The 12,126-nt window shown below is 33.6% G+C and overlaps 1 protein-coding gene across 1 annotated transcript in view; it reads right to left on the minus strand.

Annotated features, from left to right (window-relative positions):
- Positions 1–12,126, minus strand: part of LOC136826017 (nephrin-like) — a 588,861-nt gene that overhangs the window by 125,130 nt on the left and 451,605 nt on the right. The window contains exons 9-10 of the mRNA XM_067082876.1: positions 11,631–11,816; positions 5,357–5,468 (exon numbers count right to left, since the gene is read on the minus strand). Coding sequence (XP_066938977.1) covers positions 5,357–5,468; positions 11,631–11,816 — 298 coding nt within the window. The remainder of the gene's footprint in view (positions 1–5,356; positions 5,469–11,630; positions 11,817–12,126) is intronic.

The following is a 12,126-nucleotide window of genomic DNA, read 5'->3' on the forward strand; positions in this document are numbered from 1 at the left end:
TCATGAAATTTACGATTATAGTAAGCACCATTCATGAAATTTACGATTATAGTAAGCACCATTCATGAAATTTACGATTACGATTATAGAAATTTACGATTATAGTAAACACCATTCATGAAATTTACTATTATAGTAAGCACCATTCACGAAATACTGAACTGGCAATAAACATCTCAGTGAAACCAAACACCAATTGAAGAACACCATTCTGATTTACGATTATAGTAAAAATTGAAAACCATAAAGAGAAACGAAATTTACGATTATAGTAAACACCACGGATCCCAGTAATTTGTACGAGAGGCCATTCACGATTATAGGGAAATTTAATTAAGTTGATTTAGTAAGCACCATTCATGAAAACGATTATAGTAAACCCATTCATGAAAACGACGTCCAGGGGAGTTTGGGGATGGTGGGTGGAGGGTGGAAAAGATAATCGCCATTCATAAGCACCATTCGAGACAAAACGCCCCATGAAATGCCCCCTCTGATTATAGTAAACACCATTCATGAAATTTACGATTCTTAAAAACTTTCGCTGGCAATTTTTGCGTTTACGAGACGCAAGATCCTGTATCGATTTGCACTTCAGGCAGTCGCCCTGAATTTCGCAGCAGGCCGTTCTCGAAGCCGCAGGCCGTTGTCGAAGCCGCAGGCCGTTTTGTGAATTTAGGCAAAGATGACACCCAAACGACGTCCAGGGGACTTTGGTCGGAGGAAGATAATCGCCCATAGGCCCAAAACGCTAAGCCCCAATGGGTCTTCTTCTTGGGAAGTTCCGGCAAGGTTTTACGGGACGCAAAGTATTTTCGTCAACACAGTCGCATATTTCGAGCAGGCCGTTCTCGAAGCGTGCAGGCTTGGAGGAGGAGGAGGAGGAGGAGGAGGAGGAGGAGGAGGAGGAGGATGGAGGAGGAGGAGGAGGAGGAGGAGGAGGAGGAGGTATTTGCATATGCATGTGGATATGTATGTTGTGAAAGAGAGGAGGACTTATACATACATCCAGGTATGTATGTATGTGAAATAAAATATATATATATATATATATATATATATATATATATATATATATATATATATATATATATATATATATATATATATATATATATATATATATATATATATATAATATATAATGTTATTTAAAATCGTTAGAAGTTCATTTAATTATGCTTGAAAGGCAAAAGGCATTTAACCTCAAAGTCAAGCTTTTCAAATAAACAAGAATTAGATATACATAGAATTGCAACATTTTATATATATATATATATATATATATATATATATATATATATATATATATATATATATATATATATATATCTGCTGTTCTATGCATATCTAATTCATGCTTATTCTAAAAGCTTGCTTTTGGGGTTGACGGCCTTTCAAGCATTTTTCAATGAACTTCTCCCAGTTTTAAATAAAAATGACAGTAAAAATAGTAATGGCTGTATTAAATCACCTAATTTGTTTTGTCACCCAAAGTCCGGGTTATTTTCTATTCACCATAATATGCGTAACTCTTTGCCACCAAATTCAACATCAGTCATATTTTTCAACCTGTTTAATTTTTTATTCACTTTAAACTTTCCTTCCTTACTCCTTACAAATGTCTCTTCATTCAATTTATTCATTCTGAGATACCTTCTCGACAGATCACTAGTATTCTCATTCACCCTTCCGCCAGTCTTACGGTTCAGAAGTATTTCGCTTTTTCTTTCGTCAATGCTGTTTCACTTGCATCATCGGACTTACGTTTCATCACTGTTTTATTCAATTTCACTCAGGCATGCTCATATATCATAACGTTATGACTCTATATCTATTCTTGATTGGGTTCAGCGTCGTTATACTAAACATCCTTCAGAGATAACGAACGTCGGAATGATTCTACATCGCTATGCCTTGCAATTGCAATACCTCCATCGCTGCAGTTCTTGTAAAGTGAGTCTCTGTGTTGCTAAGCAACGGTTCAGCCGGTAATAAAGTGGCAGCCAGTTTTATCGTTTTCAATTTGCAGTTCGTATTTGTCTATCTCGACTTGTTTTTAGGAAGTTGCAACTAGAGAGAGAGAGAGAGAGATGGCGGCTGTCACCAGAAATTCTTCTAGATGTTTATGGAGTCTCTTGCTGCCAAAGAAAGTTTAATGATGACTTCTTTGACGAGATCACTTCGTTCTGATTAAGAGGCCGATGCAGCAACTGGAAAACTTGCTCGCTATTTGTCACCCAGGAAGCACAGTCCCTCAGTTACTGGGTGTCCTTAACTATGAGTCTCCACTGAACATGGCTACCTCAAAACATTCCCTTCTGTGACATAAACACACGCACCCTTTTATGGATTCAAGACCAATAATTCAGGGCATTGTCTCACAACTGTAGCGTTCTTTTTGCAAACATTATTTGTATATACATGTATTCACTGTAAGAATTTAAGATGCGTTCGTCTGCTGGTCCTGACATTCACTAATACTTCCTAACATCTCAAATCAGTCTTGCGAAAACCCTTGTCAGCTCGACGGTAAATAGATTAAAACTTTTATATTTAGAACGAAGCCTCCGCTGCCTACGCGTATTAGGAAGTTCTTTTCTTAATTAACGGAAGTGTTAAGACTCCTTGATCTTAAATACCGTCTTTTGATCATGAATCGTGATCTCTCCGACAAAAGCTGTTGTAAACATCGCCTTGCATATAATTTTTTTTTTTTTTTGTTTCATACAAAGTACCGTTCTTTCGAAATTCTCCTTTACAGTTAGGTAACACCAGTTCTTGGTTTTCTACTAGGCTGGAGTTCATAAAATATTTACAATTAGTTCTTGTCATAGTTTTGTATCTTTTTGTGCTTATATTCTGTTAGGAAACTTTTATATTCTGTTAGGAAACTTCTATGTTCTGTTAGGAAACTTTTATATTCTGCTAGGAAACCTTTATATTCTGTTTGAAACCTTTATATTCTGTTAGGAAACTATATTCTATTAGGAAACTTTTATATTCTGTTAGGAAACCTTTATATTCTGTTTGAAAACCTTTACATTCTGTTAGGAAACTATATTCTGTTAGGAAACTTTTATATTCTGTTAGGAAACCTTTATATTCTGTTTGAAAACCTTTATATTCTGTTAGGAAAACTTTACAAAGTATTTTTATTTTTCTGTCTTGCTATCCAATAATATTGAGTATTCGGTGAATTCTACCAACATCCAGTCAATTCTTAAGGACGTTTATACAACGAGTCTGGAGGGGCAAAAAAAAAAAAAAAAAAAAAAAAAAATCTTCAGAATCCACACCTCTTCTCGTGTCTCCTTTGTTAACCTGCAGCAGAATTTCTATTTAATGTTCTCTTTTTATTATTCTTTATGAACTTGAAACCCAAAGGTCTCAATATCATACTTTTCCCAACTTTGATCTCCAAGACCGAGTTAACCTTTACTACTCCCATTCCATAACCCATACAGTTGAAAAAAAAAAAAAGAAATTCACTCTTCCTTTCATGCCCCTTAAGCTATTATTCTTTAGAAATATTTCTATATTCTTCCACTGGACCCGAAGAATTCCTTTTACGGTCAATAATCTTGAATAAGGTTTTCTCTCTTCAAGAGTTCCCATTCGAAGGCGTTTTGAGTTGTCACTTATTCAGTTACATTCATATATATATTATATATATATATATTATATATATATATATATATATATATATATATATATATATATATATATATATATATATATATATATATATATATATATATATATATATATATATATATATATATATATATATATATATATATATATATATATATATATATATATATATGTGTGTGTGTGTGTGTGTAAGAGAGAAAGCTATGTCAATTAACTTGCGTGTTAAGCTTTTTGTACAATAAACCCTGTGAAGTAAAGATATGCTTTGCACATAACAGTCGCTACAGAAATAAATACGGGGGAAGATCATAATCACTTTTTCGATATCGGGGTTCTACAAAGCTAAACCGAAAATTATAAAAAAAAAAACTTTAAATTCTATGATGCAATTTACCTCTCCTTATTCACCAACAAATCCGGCATCTGCTGCGATTTGTTGATACTAAATAATTTCGACGGGAAATTGAACATGCAATACAAAAACAGGTCTAACTAATGATTTCATGTAAATATGTATATTTTCCAACTTGAGTGTATTTTGTATCATTTCATTTTCCACCTTTGTGCCTTAGATATGAAATCAAAGATGAACTGAACTAAGGATATGTTGGAATTGAACTACAAACCAAAGACGTCAGCTATACTAGAGAGTGGTAGATATAGTATCTCGCATTAAGAGATAGAGAGAGCCTGATCCGTTCAAGTGTTTGAGTTATAATTCATCTTAAAAAGAGGCGCTTTTAGAAGGAGTAAGGCCTATTATTATACGTATATTCTTCTTTGCACAAGATATCTTAACTCTTTAACTGTTTTTCTGTGTAGCGTTCCTCCTAAGATTCAAACACAATGCGATTCAGTAAAATTGTGTCAGAGCAATTAGATTTTATTTTTTCAGATGGACAGGCTTAAAGAAGGAATAAATAAAATGATAAAAAAATGTAAATTTGTGTAGAAGGGGCAAGTTTAAACAACAACGATTTTCGCAGAATATTAAAATCTAACAAAAAAAAAAATTAAATTTCTGTTGAAGTACCATTTTAAAACAATGATATTTCTGGGACGTTCTTCAAGTAAAAAAAAAAAAGAGAGAGAGATCTCAATTCAACTGTCTTACATTCTGTTTTGCTTTGGTGATGTCTTCAGCATAATCAAAGTCAGTTCATAGGAGGCGTTCCTCAAAATAACAAGAAAAGTATACCACCTGCTTTCTTCAGGAGTGAGAGCAACTATCTACGAACTATGCAAGGTTGGTCGGTGAATTTTGCTGCGGCTAACGTTGTAACACCAATATAAATTAACATTTTACATATGATATATATAAAGTAACATTTATGAAAATTGGTTATATACATATATATGTGTGTGTGTGTATGTATGTATGTATATACACACGCATATATATACATATGTGTGTGTGCGTGTGTATAAGAATTTTTATATATGTATGTATGTATATACACACATATACTGTATATACATGTGTGCGTGTGTATAAGAATTTTGAGAACGAAGACAAAAAGGTTAAATAACAAAATGCCTTTCTTTTAACGAAGAGAAAATAACAAAAAAATAAAACATGTCACATAAAAACATATTAAAAATATACATAAAAATATTTTTTTCTACATCCAGATATCTGAACCAGTACTTATAACCTACAGTCAAAAAAAAAAAAAAATAAATAAATAAATAAACCTACCTGAGAGTGGGCGGGGGAAAGCCACCCACGGTGAAGCAAGAGATGCGTAGGCGGCTGCCGGCCACTATGTCACGCCCGAAATCGGTGTCAAGCACAGGTGCTCCCAGGGGTTCTATGGGAGAGATAAAACGGGGCGATTATAACGGAGCGCAAGCAATGGCGGGGTATAAATCTCCCGGGATGCTTAGGGAACGCCAATATCAAATATGTTATGCACAATATTTTATTCTTTTTCATCCGCACTAAACGTTGCAGGGAAGCGTTCCAAGTGCAGACGCCCGACAGATATTGGCCCATGTCGTAAATTTTCTGCTTTTGATGGATAGTCGACGGAATGCCCATATGGCCGGGCACAGTAAAAAATAATAATAAATAAAAAAAGAGTGTTCCTCCATAAAGGTGGATTAAACGATCGTAAACTATTTAGGTTTCTCTTTAAATAGTATTATAGGATTAAAACGAATTGTAATAGGTCTCAGGGGTACCTTACGTAAGCACTGACTTCACATTAGATTGGTGTACGCTTTAAAAATAGATGCACAGTACTAACAGTTAGAGTTTCAACACTTGCAACTCAATAATTAGGAAAATGTTTACATTTGGGCAAAAACAAAAACAACACACCTTAATATATGAAGCAGCATATATATATATATATATATATATATATATATATATATATATATATATATAATCATACATATTTACTCAGTCATTTATTTATTTAAGTGATTTCACAAGTCCATGAAGGCACTGGAAACAAACCTCAATCAAAATCTTGGTGAACATAAGTTTGGACTGAGGGATCTGGTGGGCATAGTTCGCGTCCCCTTCTCCGTGCAAGCAATGTCTCTGTTCTTATACATCTTTCTCACACCGCCATGTTTTGCTTTACTGCACTGCCAAGCACTTCCATGCACGAATATACCACGTCAGTGCATCAGTGCCATCGGCACATGATACATATCTTAGATTGCGCCAGACATGACAAGGCTGCATTCTGAAGTTTCTCATTTGACTTTCTCTTCACAACACCCGGCACCCCACTCCACTCCCCGCCCCCCCTTCATCCACTTACCACCCATTCCCCGACATCAACATTACACGAATTTGTTTTTTTATGTTTTTAGATATTTTATTTGGATGTCATTAAGTCACCAAGTTGTGACAAAATACTCAAAATATTATGCACTGCATTTCTACTCCAAAGCAGTTCTCCTTGTATTTTATAATTTACTAATATTTTTATCAAGTTATTTACTGATTTGTTAATATCTTTTTTTTTCTAATAACAGATCTCTTCTTTCAGTATTTCCTACTGCCTTCTGTTATTTCTTTCAAATGAACATCATATTCTTTGGAAGCTTGAATTTCAAGTCAACGGCCCCTGTGAGCTTGTTCAGTATGAATAGGGTTCACCCTCAGAATAATAATAATAATAATAATAATAATAATAATAATAATAATAATAATAATAATAATAATAATAATAATAATAATAATAATAATAATAACAGAGAAACAAATCCACAGTTATTTATGGGTAAGGGGAATCGAAAAGATTCACGAAAGATCTGTGTAGAGATTTATTTTTAAATATATATGTGCCCATACATAACTGGGTATTCGTTTCTCCATTTCCAGACTCATACTGTGAGTATTTTATAAGTAGTAGTAGTAGTAGTAGTAGTAGTAGTAGTAGTAGTAGTAGTAGTAGTAGTAGTAATAATAATAATAATAATAATAATAATAATAATAATAATAATAATAATAATAATGAAAGAAAGAGAAAAAATTGATAAGCATCAAGACCTGAAAATCGAAATAAGAAGGATATGGAATATGCCAATGGAACTTGTACCCATAATCACAGGAACACTAGGCACGATCCCAAGATCCCTGAAAAGGAATCTGGAAAAACTAGATGCCGAAGTAGCTCCAGGACTCGTGCAGAGGAGTGTGCTACTAGAAACAGCGCACACAGTGAGGAAAGTGATGGACTCCTAAGGAGGCAGGATGCAACTCGGAATCCCCCAACACTATAAAAACCACCCAGTCGAATAGGATGACTGTGATAGAACAAAAAAAAAAAAAAAAAAAATAAAATAAAAAATAAAAAAAAATAAAAAAAATAATAATAATAGGTGATCTTAGACCATCTAACTATAAATGAAAAATATTACCCATCCCAGTTATTTAGAAGAAAAGCTAAAAAAATCTATACAGAAAAATCAAGAATGATTATGAAAATCCCAGTTCGGACCTCAATCGGCAATTTGACCATTAACGATTATAAAGATTCGGAAAAAACAAACTACCTTCCGTTTCAGAAACGTAGGAGCAGTTGTGTACAAAACAGGTTTCACAATGGTATTGCATATGATCATCGAATACTCGTATCTCTCCTGATGAAAACATGACATTGTTGTGATGTAAAAAAAAAAAAAAAAAAAAATTTAAGCCTGTTATCTTGTTTTGATCTTCAGGTTGGTTTCATAGGCGTCAGTCAGCTTTGCTATTAAAAAAAAAACTTGGACTAAAATGTAATCAATTTTTTTTTTTTTTTTTTTGTTTCCTCAAATTTGCTACACGTGTAGTTCATTTGCGGCAACTGCAGATTTTTTTTTAAATCTCCCAGCAGACTTATTGTTAAGCTCACTTCATTTCTGCCTTCTCTCTCTCTCTCTCTCTCTCTCTCTCTCTCTCTCTCTCTCTCTCTCTCTCTCTTATTTTTCTTTTTATGTTTTCTCAAATTTGTTACACGTGTCGTTCATTTGTGGTAACTGCTTCCTGGCTCCCATCAAAAATAATGTTAGACAAACTCTCTCTCTCTCTCTCTCTCTCTCTCTCTCTCATAAAATTTAGGCCAAAGGCCAAGCACTGGGACCTACGAGGTCACCCAGCGGTGAAACGGAAAACGAAAGTTAAGAGGTTTGAAAGGTGTAACAGGAGGAAAACCTCAAAGCAGTTGTTAGGAGAGGGTCGAGGAAAGTAAGATGGCAGAAAGAGAATATGGACGAAGGTACAGTAAAAGGAATGAAAGGGGTTGCAACTAGGGGCCGAAGGGACGCTGCAGAGATCCTCAAGTATTTCATCTCTTCAGTAACTTCCAATGTGGGGTCAGCTGATTTCACAAATAATTATATATATATATATATATATATATATATATATATATATATATATATATATATATATATATATATATATATATATATATATATATATATAATATAATAATTTTTAATTGCACTTTGTTCCCTCTAATTTTTCAAGCGTTATTTCCCATTAATATATTCATGGCTTCCCGTTTGTTTTCTAATTCACTGGTGCGAATTTCGTTGCTAACTTCTCTAGATATTCCAACGGCCACTTGTCTATATATTCTTCTCATCCTAAATATAATTTCTGCAGCGTCTGGTTCAATTCACTGTTATACTTACTTTACAATCATTCTTATTTCCAACCTCTGATGCCCCACTAAGACAATTTTTTGCCTAGACTTCAATACGATACATCAACACGCAATCATGTCCGCTCGCCGCTCATGCTGTATTTTGTGCAATGTTTTCAATCTCGGTTTTGGCTCATTTTGTTCTCCCTTTGAATTTAATCGTCTTCTATTTTCGGCCGTCCATTTTGGAACTTTAGGTAGGTGCTTTTTTTTCATATAATTTTTCCTTTCCCAAGAACTTGTTTTTCATTACCGCCTCTCGCAGTAATAATCGGTCTCTAATTCTAGCGAGCGGTATTCATTGAATATATATATATATATATATATATATATATATATATATATATATATATATATATATATATATATATATATATATGTGTGTGTGTGTGTGTGTGTGTGTGAATATTATATGTATGTATATATACATATATGTATATATATACACACATATATATATGTATATATAAATATATATAAATATATATATATATATATATATATATATATATATATATATATATATATATATATATATATATATATATATATATATATATATATATATATATGAAAAAATCCTTCATGGAGTAGCGAGCATTAAGCTGCTTACAAAGAATAGGAAGCTTCGGTCTTTAGCTCAGAGTGGTAAGGAATAGAACATTTCTCCAGGAAAGAGGTATAGAATCTACAGCTTGGCTTACATAAAAATAAAAAAAAAGGTCATTTAAAGACATGAAGAAACTATTTTCCACATCAATTATGAGGGTAACGATCCACGTAAAGATAGGTGTGTCCGGTGTATATAAAATCAACATGTTTACTCAGACGGCACGCGATGAATTCGGTTAAATCTTGAAGTGGATTAATAAGAATCCTAAACAAAGCTCAACCAATAAGTCTGGTTAGGGGATGCGAGTACATGGAACTTGCAAATTCGAATATTCCGTAAAACCAATAATAGAAAAAGGAAGGATATTGGAAAACGATATTTATTACACTGAAAGGGAAAATATGTGACGGGAAAACCTCCGAAAAAACTGACATTTGCAACAGAGAAAGGAATCGAATATAGCGCCCCGAAAGTATATATACCAAGAAAGCCTCATTTGCCACTGAATGGAGACGTAAAATCAAGTTCTTTGAAAGCCGAAGTCTAGTCAAGTCACAGATATTTCAACAGAATACGTCGGCAAATCAGTAATACTAGTTAGATGATTCAGAGTAGATGGCGATATTTTGTAGTGGTTGAAAGGATGATAGCGTGATAAAACTACTGTTTAAAAAGAAAAAAAATTATGTTAAGAATACTGTGATATATATATATATATATATATATATATATATATATATATATATATATATATATATATATATATATATATATATATATATATATATATATAAGTCAAAGTGAGATGGAGTGATGGATGCAGGTGAAAAAGATTTAACAGAAGCAGACAACAAACTTCAAAAATTAATAATGAAAGGTTCGATATCCAAGGCTTCTACCTGAAGGCAATGTTTTCACAGAAGCGTAAAAAAAAGTTTATTTTAGTGAAAAGGGGGAAATCAGTTTATGAGGTTATTATTCCAAATATAAAGTGATAAAACATTACAGCTATTTAAATTCTCTGAGTACACATAGAATTCTGCATGTAACCGCTCCATTACTTTGAAGACAGTTTTATCATTTCTCTGTTGCTTCAAAGTAAAATTTAGAATTGCTCCATTGCTTCAAAATCAGTTTTATCATTTCCTCCATTGCTTCAAAGTAAAATTTAGAATTGCTCCATTGCTTCAAAGTCAGTTTTATCATTTCTCCATGGCTTCAAAGTAAAATTTAGAATCGCGCCATTGCTTCAAAGTCAGTTTTACCCTTTCGCCACTGCTTCAAAGTAAAATTCAGAATCGATTTGTATGTTGCCTGTTTCCACTTCCAACTGCCTCCATTTTTCTAAAAGGCAAATTTGTCCACGCAAAGGACCTACATAACATTTTACTGCGACGACATTTTGTAGAGCGGTAAACACTTCCCATATCTTTCTTATTTCTTTCTTTCTTTCTTCATATTCGGATTCAGATGGCACCTACGTTCAGGACTGACTTGGGTGTTTTGATATTTGGTGTTTCAGCGTGTTTATGTTTTGCTGCGCTCGGGCCCGCTTTCCGCATAAATTGAATTTCTGGTCAATATTGCCTGTAACGGAAGTTATCTCGATATTTGGTTCCTTCGTAGGGCGAGTTATTGATGATCTGCCTACGACAGATATCTCTGCGGGTTAGTGTTTCTGATAATCTAATACGATTTGGGAAAATATATGAACATTTATTTTCTTTCGACCTGATACTGTACAAGAACTTCAGCACCCTATATATAAGTTTGTGTTTCAGGTATAAATTCACGAACATCGTGTTTTACGGTGAGAATTCGTTTTGGTTAGTTATAATCTTCGTCTATGCAAGGCAGTAAGGTAGAAAAATGGCTAGATTTATCAATTATACAAGGAAAAACCTTTTTAAATATAAACAGATTCTTTACTTATACCCCTACATGAGATAATACGTGGTAATGGAATTTGAAACCGGTATTTCATGCATAATAATAATTCCAAGGTCACCAGACTTCTAATATAATCCAATCAGGAGATTTTGAGTAACACAGATGACACCAGATAAGTGGTATTTTCGCTATTTAACAACGCGTATAAAACCAGTCAGTTCCCTAGACCAAACTCAATAAGGGCTTCGCCTCATCTACAGTCTTATAATGGAGTACTTACGCCTCCAAATACACGAATGAAACGAGAATGAACTTACTTGTGATCGTAATGATTTTGGCGGCCTTGACCGTGGTGTCAACAGCCGGGTTGGAAGCTCTGCACTCGACAGTGACGTGTGTGGCGTTCCCTACGCCGGTGACTGTCTCCCTCAGCACTGAAGAAGTGATCCATCCGCCGCCTTCTTCTTCTTCCAGAGAACGTTTCGTGGATGCTATTAATTTTCCTGTGAAAGATGGGATAAATTTCTCAGCTGGTTTATGATCCGTGAGGTTTTCAGAGCCGTTAGTGCATGTAGTGTGATAAAAAATCGTGGGAAATATCCAGTGATGATATATTGTGTAGTTCAGAGGTAATGCAGCCTCGTAGTACATGTAATGGTATTTTTAAAAATCATGAGCAATATCCAGATATATATATATATATATATATATATATATATATATATATATATATATATACTAAAAAAGGTCCTGAGAAATATCCAAAGATAAGTAAAATTAGGAATCCAAAATGTCACTGACGTGTTATCTAAC

The sequence above is a fragment of the Macrobrachium rosenbergii genome, chromosome 40 (genome assembly GCF_040412425.1).
Source record: "Macrobrachium rosenbergii isolate ZJJX-2024 chromosome 40, ASM4041242v1, whole genome shotgun sequence".
Lineage (NCBI taxonomy): Eukaryota > Metazoa > Arthropoda > Malacostraca > Decapoda > Palaemonidae > Macrobrachium > Macrobrachium rosenbergii.